Source organism: Chiloscyllium plagiosum, chromosome 23 (genome assembly GCF_004010195.1).
Source record: "Chiloscyllium plagiosum isolate BGI_BamShark_2017 chromosome 23, ASM401019v2, whole genome shotgun sequence".
Taxonomy (NCBI): Eukaryota; Metazoa; Chordata; class Chondrichthyes; order Orectolobiformes; family Hemiscylliidae; genus Chiloscyllium; species Chiloscyllium plagiosum.
The window spans coordinates 13,885,770-13,906,657 of NC_057732.1; the positions used below are offsets into that span (position 1 = coordinate 13,885,770).

Below are 20,888 nucleotides of genomic sequence, written 5' to 3' on the forward strand. Positions count from 1 at the left end.
AAACTCAAATGAATTTTGAACAAAATTTGTCTTTGGATAAATTGGATTGTAAATCACAAATGCTGCTTAATTGGTGTTTAAGTGACAAGGTTAGGAAATTGTAGCTTTGCAGTTGTGCAGTTAAACAGCTGATCATTGTCAAAAACTGAAAGAGGGGTGGAATGGATTCATGTAATATCAATCAACGTTTCATCAATTTTGTGTAATTGTAACAAAAGTACATTATTTCAACGCTGGCAGCATTCTGTATTCGACAGTATGAAGGAGACAAACTCGACATTTTTCTATTGCCACTAAGATCCAGTGTTTTCAGAGCAGATAATGGAGGTACAACTGTTTTTTTTTAATTCTCTCTGGGAGCTGGACAGTCAAGCAATCCTTGGGTCTCCTGTGGAGACTGAGCTTCAATATAAAGGGGTCCAGCAATTACAAATTTAAAACCTCTGTAAATTCATTACAGAATAATGAGATCTTTAAGCACCAATGCTGTTCAGGGGCTACTTCTCTGCCCCAGCTGTAATGTGCTGTCAACATTTGACCTTACAAAGGGCCTAGTCCTGAAATATTCAGACTGGTTTTAGCCAAACTGATATGAATGAAGCAAAAATCAAAGGTTTGAAGCAATATTGGATGAGATGATTTGAATGTGTCGGAGCCCTATGCCATATTTCAGCATTGTCCAAGTATTAAGCTTTGCTGTGTATCAGCATGTTTACCTTCCTTCCCAAATATATAACCTGAGCATCAGTGCTAATTTTTAAAATTCTTTCAAAAGAAGTGGACATCACTGACAAGGCTAGCATTTATAGCCCATCTCAAATTGCCCTTGAGAAGATGGTGGTGAGTTGTTTTGTGAAACTGGTGCAGTTCAGCTGGTTTTGGGACTCCCACAGGGAAGAAGTTCCAGGATTTTCATCCAATGATAGTGAAGGAAAAGTGATACAAGTCAGGGTGATATGTGGCTTGGAGAGGAAGCTTGCGAGTGGTGGTGCTGACATCGATCTGCTGCCCTTTACCCTCCAGGTGGTGAAAGTTCTAGATTTGGGAGATGCTATCGAAAGAACTTTGGTAAGTTTGTACCAATCAACTTGTAGATGGCGCACACTGTGCCCTGGCAGGAAAGGAGGGAATATTTAATTTGTTGAATGACTTGTCAAACAGGCCGGCTGTTTTTTACTGATTGGTGTCAATGTCTTATGTGTTGTTGGAGCTGCATTCATCCAGTCAAGGGGAAAGTATTCCATCACATTCATGATTTGAGCCTTGCAGATGGCACTTTGGGAGTCATGAAGTGAGTTGCAAAACACAGAATTTCTAACTTCGGATTGTTCTTACAACTGCACTGGTCAATGGTAACCTTTAGGATGTTAATAATAAAGTTCCAGTAATGATATTACCATTGAATGTCAAGGGACAATAGTTGAATTCTCTCTTTTCTCAGAGATGGTCATTGCCTGGCACTTGTGAGGCACATGTGCTCCTTGCCACTTAGCAAATGGAGCCGAATCTAGTTCAATCTTTCTGCAAATTTGCACAAATTGTTTCGGTATCTGACAAGGGAATAGTGCTGAACATTGTGCTGAATATACCCTTTTCTGACCTGATGATGGACGAAAGGTCATTAATGAAGCAGCTGAAGATGGTGGTTCTAGGACTCTCCCCTGAGGAACTTGTACAATGATGTCGTAAGATCAACGTGATAGGCTTCAAAAAAAACAACTATCTTCCTTTCTGCCAGATATTACTCCAACAAGTGGCACCCCTCCCCACAACAGATTCCCATCTACTTCAATTTTGCCAGGGTTCCTTTTTGGCACACTCTGCCAAACACTGCCTTCATGTCAAGGGTAGGCACTCTAACCTTCTGATTTCATCTCTTCTTGTCAATGTTTGGACCAGGTCTGTAATGATGTCAGGATTTGTGTGACACCAATGGAACCCAGTTCATTGCTGATAACATGTTATTTATGGAACCTCCACCTCCTCCTGTTGATTGTTTAATTGATCACTACCATTCACAACAGATTGTTGCATGACAGTAGAGATTTGATCTGCTCCATTGGTTGTGGGATTGTTGAATCCTGACTTATGCACGATGCTTCCACTGTTTGGCACACTAGAGATTTCTGTGTTTTACCTTCACCAAGTCTCACTCTAGGAATGCCCATGCTGCTCCTGGCATGCACTGCTGCAGTCTTCATTAAACCAAGATTGATCCTGTGACTTAATTTTAACAGTAGAGGGAAGGATTGCTGACCATCAGGTTACAGCTTGTGGCTGAATACAATTCTGCTGCTGCAGATAGCTGGTCCACAACACCTCATGAATTTTGAGTTGCTAGACCTGTTCTGAAACCATCCATTTAATGCAGTGGCAATACCACACAATACAATAAGGGCTATGCCCTAAGTGAAGATAGGATTTTGTCTTCATAATGACTCTGCTGTGGTCATTCCTACCTAACTGTCACAGTCAGATGTATCTGCAATAAACAGATTGGCCAGGATATGATCAAACAGGTTTTCCTTTTAGTTAAGTCCATCATCACCTAGTACAACCCCGTCTAGTGCCTATTTCCTTTTGTATCAGCCAACTTATTCCATATGCTTATGACTGAGCTACTATTGGTCATTGACATAGAAGTGACCCCACCCAGAACATATTCTGTCCACTTTCCACCCTTCAGAGATTTCTCCCAGTGGTGTTTATAACATGGAGCAGTACTCATTCATCAGGCATGGGTGGAGTATTTGGTAATCAGTGAAACATTTTCCTTTGCCCATTTTTGACTTTACATCAACTCTTGGCCTGACCACCAAAATGATGTTGATTTCTAGATATCTTCTGGACCATCTCTCCACAGCTGATTCAGGTGGCCTTTTCTTGATCCTGATACCCAACCAAATGGTATATGTGGAAACCTACTTCTTGACTTGAAATAGAGTATACAACAGAGAGATTAAATGTGTCAGTAAAGAGATATGTGTGGGACCACAGAGAGGAAATATAATAGACAATAGACAACAGGTTCAGGAGTAGGCCATTCTGCCCTTCGAGCCTGCACCACCATTCAATATGATCATGGCTGATCATCCTTAATCGGTATCCTGTTCCTGCCTTGTCTCCATAACCCTTGACTCCACTATTCTTGAGAGCTCTATCCAACTCTTTCTTAAATGAATCCAGAGACTGGGCCTCCACTGCACTCTGGGGCAGAGCATTCCACACAGCCACCATTCTCTGGGTGAAGAAGTTTCTCCTCATCTCTGTCCTAAATGGTCTACACTGTATACAAAACAAATAGAATACAGTCTTGTAACAAACTATAAATTTCAATATTACATCTTTTCACAATCCATATATCCTTAAAAGGTCCCTTTGTATGGGGACAGTATGGGTGTCACCTACAATGGTTTGTCTAGCACAGCCATTGGTTCTATACAAATGGCCTGTCATTTGTGAGATCAGTGAACTAAACTGATCTAGTTTGTTTGTTTGGTATTCTAAGATCTTGGAATGGGATCACCCTAGAGTATACAAGAATTATAATGGTGTCTTTAACAGCACACACCATCATTGGAGTATAACTATGTAAGTGATGTATGAGGAGCAAGGGGAACATGTTACAAATTGCTGGCTGATTTGCATCATTCTAACACTGAATGAATGAAAATCCGAGTTCACCCTTATCATTCCTTTTAATGAGAATGAGTTGTTGAATTTTAGCTGTAGGGACCCATTCAGTGAGGAGAGTTCTGTCTCTACGAAGATACTTAATTTCTCCAGCTCAGAATGGAACATTTGAATCAGTGGTCTCTTAGTCTTGCAGATAATAAACAATCCTTAGAGATTCTTAAAATTATATTTTTAAAAACTAATTATTTCTTAATTTTTCTTTCCATTTATTTTCTTTATCTTAATATTATCTTCTCCTCAGTATCTCTATTTATCTTGTACCTATTTGATTCTATTTCACATCACTTTGCAATTATGTTATTCTGTTAATTTTTTCCAACCCTCAAGTAAGTCAATTGCAGGTAATGTTGTAAATTAATATCCCTTCATCTCACCATGTCATTGTAGACTTGCAACATTTTTTGATCTGAAATGGGAGAAAAGGTCACTCACAGCTAGATCTCTCGCACCAACAAATACTGTGCTGACATAGTTTACAAATCTGGGAGATAACAGAAATTGTTATCAGAGATTCCTGACATAATTAAAGAGATATTAGGACAGTTGCAATTCTGACAGCTTTCGCTTCCACCCTTCACCAAGTATATGACTCACCAGACAACTACGGAACTGCTGTTCAGTCTATCTATCCAAACAATACAATTGATTAATAACATGGTTGCATGCCTAGTGGCTAAGCACTGTCTTGATCTTTGGCACTTATCAAAGGAACCCGCTTTTGATTGAAAAGGCGCCAAATTGTATCCTAGGAGGATTAGCCTTTTGCTTCTTTGCTAGTGCCATGTTAATGGAATGGAAGGCGGTCCATTAAACAAAAGCAGCCATTTTATATTCATCAAAGATTGAGTTTTAACATTTTTAAATAGGATTCTCAGCTTTTAATGTCTTCAAAACAATGTATTGTGCACGTCAAGCATTATTTCACTGACAATTAGCAACATTTTGTGTCATCATATCTTTGTGCTGACTATTACAATCCAGAAGAGTAATGGTTTTCACCTCTCAGCATATACAAGAGAGGTTTTGAGCAGACCACTCTGTTTATAATGTAGAAGATCACAATTAAGGGGTAGCCATTTATCCAGCGGCATGTCATTCAGCTCACTGAAGTACATTTGTTCATGGCAAGCTCCCACAGACAGCATTATGATAAGGACCAGGTGATATATTTTTATGGTTTTGATTGATGGATAAATATTAGACAAGACACTGAAGAAAACTCTCTACTTCTCCCCCAAAATCCCCTCTTCAATATGTTCAGGACAGCCAAGGGAACTTCAGGTTACACTGCATTCTAGAAGTGCCATGTACCCTCAGTACTGCACTGGAACATCACATTTAATTATTGTGCTCAAGTCCTGGAATGGGACTAAAACCTTCTGGCTCTGAGGTGAGAGTTCGACCAACTGAGCTATAGCTAGCACAGAAGATGAATGATGTTGCAATGTCTAAGAAAAACTGGTTTGAGTGACTAAAACAATGTTGAAAATAGCACAGTAGAGCTGGATTGCCTCAGCATCTCTTTCTGGTGAAATGTTGGCCTGCCCTGAGTATTATTTTAACCATAGGCCAGGGGAATTGTGGGGGTGGTAGCTGCATCAGCCGCATGGCTAATGGCGTTTCCGAGGCCAGGGGAATTTTAACCAGCCTATAATATGCAGCTCCTCAAGGTTTTTGTAAACAAATATTGAAATACTTAGGAATAGAAAGTGGCCATTTGGCTAGCAAGCTATTCCAAGATACTCCACAAGCTGTCACACAATTAACAGCAGTCAGATGAGAAAGAGCAGTAATTGAAATCTGGTTATGAATTGACATGATAGGGGGGAAGGAAGCTTGACAATTTCAATTTGCTATCCATTTACTAAGTTTTCAGAAACGTTTCTCCATATCAGCTAATTGTGGTTAGCTGTTAGTTATAATAGTTGACAGCTCATGAGCTTTCTCCATTTGGCTTGATTAATTGGTGATTCAGTGATTTTCCTTATCCTGTTGGTCATTTAGTCATGTTCAGTTTTCAACAGAGGACATTTCACATCCTAGAGACTGTTTTCTCAGGAGAATATTGTAGGCAATTGCTTAAAGGACACATTAATCAAGAGGCTACCTCTACATTTTAAATACTTAATTGTATTGTGGCAGGTGCAATAATTGCATATCCTTCTTCCTTTAAACGTAGCAAAAGAGATGCCCATTCAATGAAGTAATGGCTGACCTATTGATCTAATTTCACATGTACCTTTGTTATATATGTCTCCATTTCACAATTGACCTCACATATTTTTCTTTTTGTTGAAGAGAGTTACAAAGTTCTACCGGACCTTGCATGTAGAGATGTTTCCTATCATAGTTGAAAAATGTGGTGCTGGAAAAACACAGCAGGCCAGGCAGCATCCGAGGAGCAGGAGAATCGATGTTTTGGGCATAAGCCCTTCTTCACGAATCTGAAGACCTGGCCCGCTGTGTTTTTCCAGCACCACATTTTTTAACTCTGGTACTCCAGCATCTGCAGTCCTCACTTTCTCCCTGTTTCCTATCATAGTTTTACTCCTAAATGGGCTGTCTTTAATTTAAGCCATTGCATCCAAGTTCTAGATTCCCTAACTTGCAGAATTAGGGTCGATGGAGAGAAACTATCAATTCCCTTCAATATCTTGAAGACTTCAATCGAGTCACCCTTAATATCTGTGTTTTATTTTTGTTTAACTCTGAGGAGCATAGGAATAGGAATAGATCGTTCAGTCCCTTGAGCTTTTTCCACCATTTAATGAAAGCATGGCTGATCTGTGACATAACATCATATACCAGCCTTTGACCCATATCCTTTAATACCTTTGCTTAACATGTCCATTCCTTTAGTCATCTCTTGCCTTTGTAAATCAATGCTTGCTGTCACTGATCTGCTGAAAAATTTCAAGGTGCACAGCAAACTCATGCTGAATTATAAACATAAGTAAATTCCTAACAACAGATATTACGCTAACTGCTCCATAATTCCCTGGTTTCTCTCTCTCTCCTTCTAGCTCAAAAAACACTAGAGTTCATGGATGCCTACATTTTGTTGCTTTCAAATGCCTTATAAAATATTTACTTTTTCTAAAGGTAGAATCATCTCATTCTGCGCAGTGTTAATGAAACAATAGCAAAGACGTTTAGAGTTAGCAAGCTGAGAACAGGAGCCAGAGATGAGACAATTTCAATACCAGAGTGAGAAAACTGGACACTAGGCTGTCCTCAAAGAGTGTCCACCTGTTACAGAACACACTTGGTCTGCACCAATAATTTTCCATCCAAGCTGCAAAGATTAAAGTTGCCCCCATGTTCACTGGATCAAAGAATGTTAAACTGGCATCTAACAGAGGTATTACTATATATGTAAGATATTCAAAAAGATCAAATTACGAAAGATTATTTTCACTGGTTTGTGAGTCACTTTGCAGGAGACAGAGACTGAGAATCAGTACAAAAAGCATACAGAGGGAGATGGATTCTAAGACTGAAAAACACTTACTATTATTGCTACAAGTATCTATTAATCAATCAGTAAGCTGCAAACTATCTTCAAGTAAAGAGATTGGCTTTGAAGGAACACAGGTCACAGATAGAGTGGGAAGTTTGTAACCTTTGGTTCCTTGATCATACTTTCTTCATGTACACCTTTTCAGTACAAGTTCCAGACTGGAAGTAGTGCTTAGAGATGTGAAGAAGTAAAATAGGAAAAAGTGTGGGAAAGAGCAAGGTGTTAGATGGGAGGATAGCATTTCAAAGTTGATGTCACAATAGCATAGATATAATGAATGAGTAGCTCCTTTTCGAGCTAGCGGTTCTGTCTTTTTGTGATTTTATGGAAGTGCTGCCTCACTGCGCCTGAGACCCGGGTTCAATTCCCGCCTCAGGCGACTGACTGTGTGAAGTTTGCACGTTCTCCCCGTGTCTGCGTGGGTTTCCTCCGGGTGCTCCAGTTTCCTCCCACAGTCCAAAGATATGCAGGTCAGGTGAATTAGCCATGCTAAATTGCCCGTAGTGTTAGGTAAGGGGTAAATGTAGGGGTATGGGTGGGTTGCGCTTCGGCGGGTCGGTGTGGACTTGTTGGGCCGAACGGCCTGTTTCCACGCTGTAATGTAATGTAATCTAATCTAATCTAATCTAATGATGGTTCAATGACAACAGAACTAAGAACAAACAACTTGACTGATGAAACAAACCTGCAGTCTCAACCTTCAGTCAGCTTGCCTGTCCTCAATTTCATATAATTATCATTTTCCATCATTGCTGATTATTTTGGATGGGTATTGCAGGCTACAGTTCATTTATAAAAAATGTGGGTAACCATCTGATGCCTTTTGAAGGTTGAAAAGTTACTTGTAAACAGAGTCTATTCATTCCGAGAAAAATAAATGTGAAACATATTACATAACATATCTTCTCTCCTAAATAAAAAACAAAAGAACTGAGGATGCTGTAAATCAGAAACAAAAATAGAAGTTGCTGGAAAAGCTCAGCAGGTCTGGCAACATCTGTGGAGAGAAATCAGATTTAACCTTTCGGGTCCGGGTTCTGAGGAACGTTAACTCTGACATCTTTTCTCATGTTGGGTCAGAAGTCAGATAATTACAGTGGGGTGACAGTCCTAGACTTTTATTGTCACTGGACTCAAAGTCCAGAACAATATGCCAGGTTCAAACCCCACAATGGTGTCTGATGGAATTTGAAATTCGAAGAATAATTTCAGAATTAAAAGCTAAAATCAGTAATGGTGAGCATGTGACTATCATTGATTATTATAAAGTGTCTTAAAGAAGGAAATCTGCCATCCTCACTTGGTCTGACCAAGATATGGACGTGCCTATGATGGTTTGCGGTGGACAAGGTCAGAAGTCACATGACACCAGGTTATAAGTCCAACAGATTTATTTGAAATCGCAAGCATTCGGAGAACTGCTCCTTCATCAGATGAACATTTCACCTGACAAAGCGGCAGTGCTCCAAAAGTTTCCGATTTCAAATAAAACTCTTAACCATAACCTGATGTCGTGTTACCTCTGACTTGGTCTGACAAACTTATGGCTTCGGGTTCACAATAATGTATTCTTAACTGCCCTGTGAAATGACACAGCAATTCAATTCAAAGTCAGTTCAGAATAGTCAAAAAATTCTGTCATAACGGAATGCAAAGCAAGATAAATGTTAGTTGGTTGGCTGTAAAGCAACATTATTCAATGAATAATAATAGCACTTTGGCTCGATGTACAAAATGGGAGAATTTGCCTCTTTGTTGTTCCTCCAAAGTAAACACTAAAATTTTCATTTTCCAAAATACTCTCATACAGTCTTGGGGCAGCAAGGTGGCTCAGTAGTTAGCAGTGTTACCTCACCGGGCCAGGGACCCAGCTTCAATTCCAGCCTCAGGCATCTGTCTGTTTGGAGTTTACGCATTCTCTCCATGTCTGCGTGGGTTTCCCTGAGTGTTTTGGTTTCCTCCCACAGTCCAAAGATGTGTAGGTAAGGTGAATTGGCCATGCTAAATTGCCCATAGTGTTCAGGGATGTGTGGGTTAGATGCATTAGTCAGGGTGAAATGTAGAGTAATAAGGGAACAGGTCTGGGTGGGTTACTCTTCAGAGGCTTGGTGTGGACTTGCCTGGCTGAAGGGCTTGTTTCCACACTATAGGAATTCTAATTCTAATTCTAACCTAGTCTGCTCATATACTCTTTTGTCCTCACCATCACCTTCCCAGGCACCAAGAGCTACAACATTAAAAAACTGAGGAAGGGTCATCAGACCCAAAACATTAACTCTGATTTCCCTTTACTGATGCTGCCAGACCTGCTGAGCTTTTTCAGCAGGTCTGGCAGCATCTGTTTTCTGTCTAAAAAGGACTATTGTCTATTTCACCAGGTAGGAGATATCAGATGCTTTGGCAAAACTGCTCAAGCTGACAATCTTTATACCAACACCTGGAGTTCATTCAGAATTCTGTTCCTTAATTTTTTTTAAAATTTCATTAAAAGCTTCTAATTTTCAAATAGCAGTTGCCTTTATTGTGTGAATGCAACATTTCGTTATGCTTCCTTGGACAGATTTGTGAATGAGAGGGGAGTCTGAACAGGCCCACTGTTACTAATCTGTCCTTTCTTAACACTTGAAGCATGCTGCTGGATGGTGTACAATAAGGAGTATGAATTGAGCACCAAAGGAATAAACAAGTGAAGCAACCAAATATGTGCAACAAAGACTGTCCACAAATGAAATAAGAAGTCAGGAAACTGGAAATAAAAATGTGGGTTTTTAAAAAAAATAAAATCCCTACAGTGTGGAAGCAAGCCATTTGGTCCAACGAGTCCACATCACCCCTCCGAAGACCGACACCCCCATCCTATTCCTGGAACCCTGCATTTCCCATCACTAATCTACGTAGCCTGCACACCCCTGAACACCATGGGTAATTTAGCATGGCCAATCCACCTAACCTTCCTACCTTTGGATTGTGGGAGGAAATTGGATCACTCGGTGGAAACCCTTGCAGATACAGGGAGAATGTGCAAACACCTCACAGGCAGTTACTCAAGGGTGGAATCAAACCTGGGTCCCTGGCGCTGTGAGGCAGCAGTGCTAACTACTGAGCCACCATGTTGTCCATAATTGCTTGTTTGTTATATGCTATTGGATAAATCCTGGACAGGTAACATTGATGTTGATATCTGGCCAACTAGCAATTTCTGGCTGTTGGAAATTAAGAAGTGAGCTATCGTCCATTCAATTTTTGTATTTTTATTCTCCTTGGTTCAATCTCACACCCTGACCCTTATTTGTGACAAGTAGTTAAATTCGGCAATAAACAAGAAGTTTTAAGAGCAGTCCATTTAGATGTGTTCAGTAAACATAAGGAGATAGACTGACAGTGAAAGTATGAGCACAGCAGGTAGAGGTGCTGTAGAAGGTAAGACAACATTCAAGTGCTAAGAAGCAAGGATGTGTGACCTTTCTGAATACCTTTGAGGTTGATTTAGAGGAAAGAAAGGAATAAAAAAAAATGAAACGATGAGCTTATCCTATCAGCTGTAGGTGTGGTCCTAGTTATGCAATACTTCCTAATCCTGCAAAATCAAAGTTATGAGATATCTGGTCAGGTTCAAAGATGTCTTGGTGAAAAGTGCTACCACAAACAAACGGAAGTTGTTACGAACATGGGTCATTACAACATGGGTGTGGTATGAAATCTCTCCTTTAATGGTAATGTATACCAGCTGTTCTGGATAGGGGGAGTGGAGGTCAAACTAAACCTCTGCCTGGAGACAGTCCTGTGTAGTCTGACTGTCGGGGGAAAGAAAACCATACTGAAACTTATTTGAACATTAAGTGACTCCTTTCATATCTTGACACAGAAAATGGACAGGATTGGATGGAGTACAACATAATTCCTTTCTCTAGTATCTCATTGTTTTATATTCTGCCTTTAGTAATTTATAGCATTGAGCAAGTGAAAACTTTTCCCTCCCTCCTCTCTCCATATGAAGCCTTCTACAGTCAACTCAGAGTCACACAGCAAGGAAACAGACCTTTTGGTCCAACCAGTCCATGCCAACTACAACCTCAAACTAAACTAGTCCCACCTTGGCCCATATCCCTCCAAACATTTCTTATTCATGCACTTATCCAAACGTCTTTAAAGCATTCACCACTTCCTCTAGAGGTTCATTCCACACACATTCCACCACTCAGTGCCTAAAAAAAAGTTGCCCTTCATCCTTTTTAAATATTTCTCCTCTCACCTTCAAAACATGCCCCCTAGTCTTGAAATTCCCCACCCTAGGGAAAAGACACCTACTATTCATCGTATCTATAGCTCCCATAAAGTCATTCCTCAACCTGCTACGTTGCAGTGAGAACAGTTACAGCCTCTCCCTATAATTCAGGGACTGTGTAAGTATCACAAATGAATCTTGTCATCATTTTGTGTTCCATGCATTGAATTTCAGAATCTGGTGATGGTCTTAAGTGAGGTGCTGGTTTGGCTGATTTCGGATGTTCCCAAGGACATCAGCATGCGAATGAAAAAGGAGAAAACTCTGTTTGTAGATGTGTTCCTGAAGGAAGAGCAGGAGAAGGTTAATCTGATTGAGAGCTTTCCAGTGCAGGACAGGCAGAGGCAAAAGCCGAAGAATGAAGTTCAGAAGAACCGAACGTCCAACTTCACTCAAAGAGCCAGAAGTCAGCGAAGTAGCTTCACTTCATTTAGCTCACAGCACACAGATGTCTGAGCTTCGGAAGCATCAGAAGACTAACCACATGTGCCCTTGATACTAGCTGGAACAAAACCAAGACTCACTGCTTGCAGTAAGCTGCAATTAATAAGGTTCTTACCCAAAAGCAAAGGAAATATCAGCTCGGCCGAGCATGAGCAGAATTTCAAAACCACAGAATGAAAGAAAATTGCAGTGAAATGCAACTGCAGATTGACATGGGTAATTTTCTGGGTTAAAATTCACCTGAAAAGTAAGGTGAAGGTCACAATGTGGGACAGGGGTTGTCTACTGAATGTGACTGAGACATTAGAAAGAACCTAATGGAAGCTTGATGTGATCAGAATGATTAGGTTCAATTGAACTCAGCCATACGATGTATGTGAAAGTTTGCTACATCTGTAAAATACTGTGCTTTGTTAAACTAAGGGGGGGATAAAAAATAGCTGTTTATGTTTTTAAAGAGAAGATTTTAATATTGAATGTGCAGTTTTTATGTATTTCATGTTTAGATACCGTCACTGTAATTGTTAGACGGGATGTTGTGAGATATACCTGCTAGAGCTATTTGATATTGGAAAAAATAAATTTTATTTCAACTTTTGTTTTGGAACTCAATTTTTTTAAAACAACAATATTGGAAGGTGAAAATTGTGTTTCCAATTTGAAGCCTCCTCCACCTGGATCACAGTAGGGAATGGCTAGCCTCCAAATTCCCTATCACAGGTCGGAATTGTGAGCACAGCAGGTCAGGCTGCATCCAAGGACTAATAGAATCGACATTTCGGGCATAAGCCCTTCCTTTTCCAGCACCACACTCTCAGCTCTGATCTCCAGCATCTGCAGTCCTCACTTTCTCCTTGGAATTGTGAGCAGCATTTGTCTAGGTTTCTGAAATGTAGGTGCACCTCCATGGAGCAGTGCAGCTTCATGTACTTACCACTTAAAGAACGCCACTGGCATGGCTCAGGTATAACTGCTTTAAATACTCATCTGAAACTCTCTTCTCTGCTATTTCAGATGGACATATGAACTGTCCATATGTGTACTCTCCCACAGAGAGATTTCTGGCGAGTTGATTTAATCGTGTTCCAAAATATGTTATGTCTGATGAATGATTCAACAGAGGCTGATACATAGGGACTCCACATTTTTGTTTTTATGAATGAGTCTTAATGATAGATCTCAATGTTGGAAATTGGACTTCATTTCCAAGATTTATTGCGTAGCAAGATATTTCCTTGAAATGATGTTACAGCAATAACTAGCTTCCCAAATCTCCAGCATCTGAAAACAAAGGGAAAGGTCACAAGAATCACTGAGGTCATGATATCTTATTGAACCAGTGTCAGTGGTTTGTCTGCTGCTTTATGTGGGTTCTATCAGTGGATTGTGTGGGGAAATAAGTTTTTACTCTTACAAAGAGTAAGATGAAGGTGGGCAAGTGGACACTATTAAAGCAACGTCATGAGTAGTTGCCTGTGGTAACTTGCCAAATGTGTGCAAATAGCTGATTGACACGGCCAGCCAACAAAATAAGAAAGATAAATGGGGAAAAATGGCGTTTGTGGTGTAATGGTATAATGGTTGACTGCCTATATTATTTACAGTGATCACATCTCCCAAAATCTAACAAGGGATGGCTTTAAAAAAAAAATCCATCTCCCTGGAATAGAGCATTGTGATAAACATTATATTTGGATCCATTTGTTCCCATTTGTAATTTCTTTCTTGTAATTTAGCAGTAAAATTGATATATAATGTTCTCTATATTAGCATTTCCAATAAAGCAACTCTGTTCACAAGCACAAAATGAGTATCCAATGTAAAGAGCTGGACCAAATGTGCCTGTCTGAATTTTCAGCTACAGCAAGAGCTCCCAGTCGTTAGCTTTGTTGCTTACTCAACAGAAAACCTTAATCTAATGCCTGTTTGTCCAGGATGTACCGCCCCTCTATTATTCACACATGTTCCACTGTCAGCAGGGCATAGGAACAGGAGTAGGCCATTTAGCCCCTCGGGCCTGTTCCACCATTCAATGAGATCATGGCTGACCTGTGACCTAACTGCGTAGGCCTGCCTTTGGCCCATATCCCTTGATATCTTTGAACAAAAATATATCGATCTCGGATTTAAAGCTATACTCTGCTAAAGGGGCGCTCAGAATAAACTTCAATTTACAGTTACTTCCTATTTCCTGATTTTGTCTCTGTGAGGTTTGTGGGATTGGAGGTTTGAAGAGCCCTCTCTGTTATCTCATGTAGTGTTAAAGAAAGAAGCATGATCCAGTACGCCAGTTAAAAAAAAAGGCCTCATCCACACTCGTCAGTCACGTAAAAACAGACCACTGTTCTCTTCTGCAAATCACATCCCTTCCCACGTGGAAACCAGTTTTTAAAATCTTAAATCAATCTGTTACACATGTTATAACACACCTTTGTATTGGATGATATTTAATCCTGGATCTTCTGGCCCAGAGGCATGGACATTACTACTCTGCCACAAGTGCTTGAAGGTAGGATGTTGTCCAGTGGAAGAAACAAGCCCAATACTTTGGCATTATTAGTGTCACACTGTAACCATTTGAGCTAAATATACACCTTTAATGCAACAATAATAAAAGTGAAGGAAATACATGGAAAGAGGGAGGGAATACATCAAAATGGTTTTTAAGGGGGCACTAATGCATTCCAGCTCCCACAGTGTCCATCTCTCTCCAAATGCATCAAGGTGACGTTGGAAAAGCTTAGAAGCTGGTTCTTAAGTATGTGTCTCAATTAATATTATCTATGCTTGATCATTCATAAAGCAGGTTCATATCCACACTGAATTAACTCAGCATTTGCAAAATTAGCATAGCTCACTGGCAAATGTATCCTAAATCTACTTACATCGACATCTTGACATGTAGGCTCATGTGTAGGATTGTGGGTTTCAACTTCATACATACCTCCTTGCAAACACTTAGTTTTGAACCGCTCTGCCTTGTTGTACTGATATCTTTCCACTTTTGAGCTTAATAGGCTTCCACTTTATTCATAATTTCATTATGATTCTCAAAACTTTAAAACAAATAATGTTATTAAAACTTCATGCAAATACTGAACCAACATACATATGCGATGTAGTTGACTGAAAAACAGTAAATAGAGGAACAAGCTTGCTAACAGTACAAGCTCTGTCTTGGCTCACAGGAGATAAATGTTTGACAGAGATTGGTTTGCATAGAACCACTGCAAAGCCTGACAGCTATTGTTCATGGATGAGTAACTTTTGGGCAAAGATTAATGCTGTAATATCGCCAAAGGTTTTTTTCTTGAGACTTAAAAACACAAAATCCAGAGCTCTGACATCAGGGAGTAACTTTGCCAAAAACCTTTCAAGGAACAATACTGAATAGACAAAAAAAAAACCCACTCTTTTAGACTTAGATATTATATACCAGATAGGGCCAATTATGTTTCTTTGGGGAAATTCCACCTCTGCTTTAACTGTGGTCTGACCTTAGATTTGACCTTACACCACCCACAGCTGAGACACTGACCTGTATCAGTCTCGTTCAGGTATATAGTTTCAAACCAATACACAGTCACTGTCAATTTGTTGAGCACTTGGAATGTTAATACAGGTAAGAACATCTAGACAGCAGTAAAACCAACATTTTTGATTCATACTGAGACATCTGAAAACTGAAAAAGAATTAGGGAGAGGGAAGAGCATTTACAACATAATACCAAAATCATCAAGTTCAACAATCGATGAATTACTTTTCAGATATTGTCAGTCTTATTTGATGATAATTCTGACAGAGAGTGAGCAGGTTTTACAATCAGTAAGGAGAAAAATAATCAGTTTGATATTTTTGTGAGTTTGTTTGAAGACAGATGTTGCCAAATATACTAAATGTGTCCTCTGTTCTTCCTTGAAAAGTTGACAAGGAATTTTGGTATTTCACTGGATGGGAAAGATCTCCTTACTAAATCCTCCAAAACCATTGTATGACAGCACCTGAATGGAGTTGACCCACAGCGTTCACTGAATTCCATTTATTCACCGCACAAATGTTGATGATTCTGACTAAGCTCACAAACTTCAGTGAATTAAAAATATTACAGAGATTAAATAGACAAAAACAAATGAAACTAATCTTGACTTCACAAGTTGCAGGAATGTTGAGGCTATTTTATACTGTGTGTGTTTGAGTGTTTGAATGTATGTATATCTATACGTATTTTGCACATTCATAAAATGCAAAATAAATGATGCAGAAAAGAATACTTGTGCGTGCCTGGGTGCTCTCAAGTTTATGGTTAAAAGCTGTGTTGAAGTATAAGTTGGCACTTCCATTTTAGTGTGAATCAATATAGACATTTCTGTGCTGTATACACACTCCTAACGTTAAGGCTCGGTTTAGGACCGCACTACCTGGTAAGGCATTTTCTTCGGCAAATTTTAACAAAAGCAAACTCTGATCATGACCTCCTGGAATATGATCAGAGAATAATTCCTAAAAGAAACATAAAAAGCTTGATTGAATCTTTGAAATGAAGTCAATCTGTGGCTTTGTGCATAAACCCTTCAGCTTTCATCTAATTCTCACAAACTAAATAGTCACTGGGTCTTTTTTATTTTGCAGCAGCAGAGTTAACATCTGTTTCCAGGGAAGCTCACTGTGCTCTTTACACCCCAGACAACAAAGGAATTCTTCCCAAAGGAACTAGTCATTTCATGCTGCACATCACGTTCATCAAACGGTCGGCTTTCAGAATGTGAAGTCCAAAGTCTGTGGTAAAATGGCTATGCATTGTTTTGCGTAAAATCTATCTCTAAACATATTTTATTCAGCACCTATTGCAAATATCTGATTTCATCATTCACATACAGTAAGAATTGAGTTTAAATGCAAGATACCTAGAAACATCTGATTAAAAAGCCTGCATTTGCTGCCACCTTAACTGCAGGGGTCACAGTTGCAGCCCATGCAATCAAAGTGTCTGCAATCTCTGAACACTGAAATGAAGAAAGCATACAGAATCCCTACCATGTGGAAGTAGGCCATTGGCCCATCGAATCCGCACTGATCCTCTGAAGGACATCCCACCCAGACCCATCCTAATCCCCTATCCCTGTACCTTGCATTTCCCCTGGCTAATCCACCTAGCCTGCACAACACTGGACATTATGGGCAATTTAGCAGAGCCAAACGTCTAACCTGTGCAACTTTGGACCATGGGGGTGGGGTGGGGAAACTTAGTCAGACACGGGGAGAATGTGCAAACTCCACACAGATTGTTGCCCAAGGCTGGAATCAAACCCAGGTCCCTGGTGCTATGAGGCAGCAATACTAACCACTGAGCCACCGTGCCACCCACAATTTTTCATTGAAAGATCAGGCATACTTTTTCTCATTTGTTCTGTCATTGGCTGCACCACCATTTATTGCATAACTTTAATTGCACTTGAGAAAGTGATGGTGAGCTGATTTCTTGTATCACTGCACTTTATGTGATATGGATACATCTTCAGTCCTATCAGGAAGGGAGTTTCAGAACTCTGATCTCACAACAAGGAAAGTAAAGGAACAGTGATACAGTTCCAAGTCAGAATGCTATTGGTTGAAGGGGAACTTGCAGTTGCTGGTGCTCCCGTGCATCTGCTGTTCTTGACCTTCCTGATGGTAGAGGTCATGGGTTTTGATGATTCTCTTAAAAGGAGCTTTGGTGATTTTCTGCAGTACATCTTGTATATGGTACACACTGCTGCCACTGTGTGTTAATGTAGAAGGGGTGAATCTTCAAGTTGATGGATGGGATTCCAAACAAGTGGGCTGCTTTGTCTTGAAGTATCTTGTGTGTTGTTGGAGCTGCACTCATTAAGAAATTAGAGAGTATTCTGTCATGCTACTGACATGTGTCTTGTGAATGGTAGTCAGGTTTTAGGTAGTTAGGAGAGTTCTCACCTCAGAATCTCTAGGGTTTGAAATGCTCTTGGAGCCACAGTATTTATATGGGTGAGTCAGTTCCTATTCTGTCAATGGTAAGTCATGGTATAGTATTGCAATGAGGTTGACGTGTAAGGTTGAATCTTAAAGATGTGTTGCTGGAAAAGCGCAGCAGGTCAGGCAGCATCAAAGGAGCAGGAGAATCGACGTTTTGGGCATAAACCCTTCTTCAGGAAAAAGGGCTTATGCCCAAAATGTCAATTCTCCTGCTCCTTTGATGCTGCCTGACCTGCTGCATTTTTCCAGCAACATATTTTTAAGCTCTGGTCTCCAGCATCTGCAGTCCTCACTTTCTCCATGTAAGGTTGAATGTCAGGTATACTGACAGTTTAGTACCTGACTCAGTGCTTTAGATTAGATTAGATTACATTACAGTGTGGAAACAGGCCCTTCGGCCCAACAAGTCCACACTGACCCGCCGAAGTGTAACCCACCCATACCCCTACCCTTTAGTCAAAGACTATGCCTTTTTAAAATGAAGAGATGATTGGTGGTGAGATACAGGCCTGAGAAGAGTTATTTCCCCCCTGGATATTGATAATAGTGGATAAGTGATGGTAATACCAATGAATGTCATGGGGAAATGGTTTAATTCTCTTTGGCTGGAAATACTCAGTTGTGTAGCACAAATGTTACCTGCCACTTATTAGACAATGGTTATTATCTGCATGTTACTGTATATGGAAATGGATAGATTCAGTATCTGAGAAGTCAGATGTTGTTGAATGTAGTGCAATGATTATCAATCATGCCTACTTCTGACCTTATGATTGAGGTAAGTTCATTGATGGATCAGCTGAAGATGGTTGGATCTAGGACAACCCCCCCGAGGAACTCTTCCATTAATGTCCCAGGACTGAAATCAGGGAGGTAATGGGATTGCCACTGGGCTAGTAATCCAGAACCTCAGGCTACTCTTCAAGGAAAGGATCTGAATCCCACTGTGACAAACTTTACATTGTTTACAAAGGGAGTCTAATGATGACCATATAACTACTTTTTTTGTTGTAAAAACCCCGGTTCAGTACTGTTCTTTGGGAAAGTATATCTGCTGGTTGATCTACAAGTGACTCCAGACTAACAACAATGTGATTGACTGATTCTCAACTGGCCAATTAAGAAAGGGCATTAGATGCTGACCAACCAGAAAATTGCTCTCCAGCTACCATTGTCCTTGAGCTAATTATGACTTCAGCAAACAGCTTTGCTATTGACATCAGTGTTGCTCAGGCTTGTTAATTTAATACTTGTTCAAATGCTGTCATGTTGTCAAGGGTAGTCACTCTAACCTCATCCCTGGAATTCAGCTCTTTTTTTGTCCATATTTTTACCACAATGATGTCAGAAATTCATTGTCCCTGGCAGAACCTAAACTGAACATCAGTGAACAGATTGATGCTGAGCCACTGCTGCTTGGTAACACAGTCAGTGACCCCTTCTATCACTTTGCTGATGATTGGAAATGGATCGATAAGGTGGTAATTGACCAGACCGGATTTGTCCTGCTTTTCACATTCAATTTGTGCCTTTTTATTCTAATACTTGACTACTCCAGTGCATTCCTGGCTAGTCTTCCACATTCTACCTGCTGCAAACTTGAGGCCATCCAAAATTGTGTTGCCCATGACATGACTTGCAGCAGGTCCAGGTACCCCCTTCACCATTGTGCTTGTTGAGAAGCACTGGCTCCTGGTCAAGCATCATTTTGAATAATAAATTTCCATCTTCATTTTCAAACCTCATCATGGCCTTGGTCCTCCCTATCTCTGTGATTTCCACAGCCTTGTAACTCTCTATGACTTCTGTACTCTTTTATTTCAGGCCTATTGTGTATTTCCAATTTTAATGGCTTAGCTTTGGTGGCCATGCCTCCAAATAGAATAAGCTCCAAACTCTTTGGTGTCCTTCCCTACCTCTCTTCCTCACTTTCTTCCTTTAAGACCCCACTTGAAAGGCCACTCTCAGAACATGTTTTTAAACATTTGACATATTTCCTACTGTGGATCAGTGTCATATTTTTATTTAACAATGCTCTTGTGAAGTGCCTTGGTTCATTTTACACCACTAAAGTTCTGGTTGTTTTTAATCACCCATGTTATGTTTGGCAAAGGATTTATGGTAATGGCTTGAAGCCTAAACCTAAGTTGCATTATCTTGAACCAAACTTTCACATCAACAGTTAAATGGACATTTTAGTTGGCATGGACCAGTTGTGCTGTAGGACTCTATGACTCTAAGTTAGTTTGTACAGCAAAATCTGATCTGCATCTGTCCTATTCAGCAAAGTGGTGATGCCACATTGATGGAGACAAGACTATATTTCCACAAGATCTGTTTTATGAACATTCCAATCAATGCTGTCATGGATAAGTATATTTGTGAAAAGTAGACTAACAAGAGGAGTTCAAATAGGTTTTTTGATCCTCACATAGGTTTGTTTATCAACCTGCCAATATTCAATTCATTAGCTATTGTCCTTCAGGCTTTGTTGAAATCAGTCAGTAATGGTCCTAACAAGAATCAGCTCTCTTCCATTTTGAGCACTAAGATATATTGAGGGGTCTTCAATATCCTCTGTGTAAATTGTTCGTTCAATTAGTACAACAAACCAATACAAAATATTACACTAGTACAAAACATAAACAAAATCCATCTTTGTTATTTGAAATGTGAATGTACAAGGCATCAGTCAGGAAACAATTACAAACTAAGAAATGAAGATGCTAAAGCATTCAATTCAGATCCAGATTAATCTTTGAATTGAGTGAATGGTTCAGTTTTTATAGTAAACATAGAGTCATAGAGATGTACAGCATGGAAACAGACCCTTCGGTTCAACCCGTCCATGCAGACCAGATATCCCAACCAATTTAGTCTCACCTGCCAGCACCCGGCCCATATCCCTCCAAACCCTTCCTATTCATATACCCATCCAAATGCCTCTTAAA

General features: G+C 39.9%; 1 protein-coding gene across 4 annotated transcripts in view; it reads left to right on the top strand.

The window, feature by feature from the left end:
* Window positions 1-20,888, top strand: part of LOC122561635 (anoctamin-2-like) — a 243,713-nt gene that overhangs the window by 110,785 nt on the left and 112,040 nt on the right. For 3 of the 4 annotated variants that reach the window (XM_043713573.1, XM_043713574.1, XM_043713572.1), the window contains one exon: window positions 11,676-12,539. The exons of the other annotated variant lie outside the window; for it this stretch is intronic. In XM_043713573.1, the coding sequence (XP_043569508.1) occupies window positions 11,676-11,957 (282 nt within the window). In that variant the 3' untranslated portion in view covers window positions 11,958-12,539. Of the gene's footprint in view, window positions 1-11,675; window positions 12,540-20,888 lie in introns of those variants that run through there. 4 annotated transcript variants of the gene reach the window in all.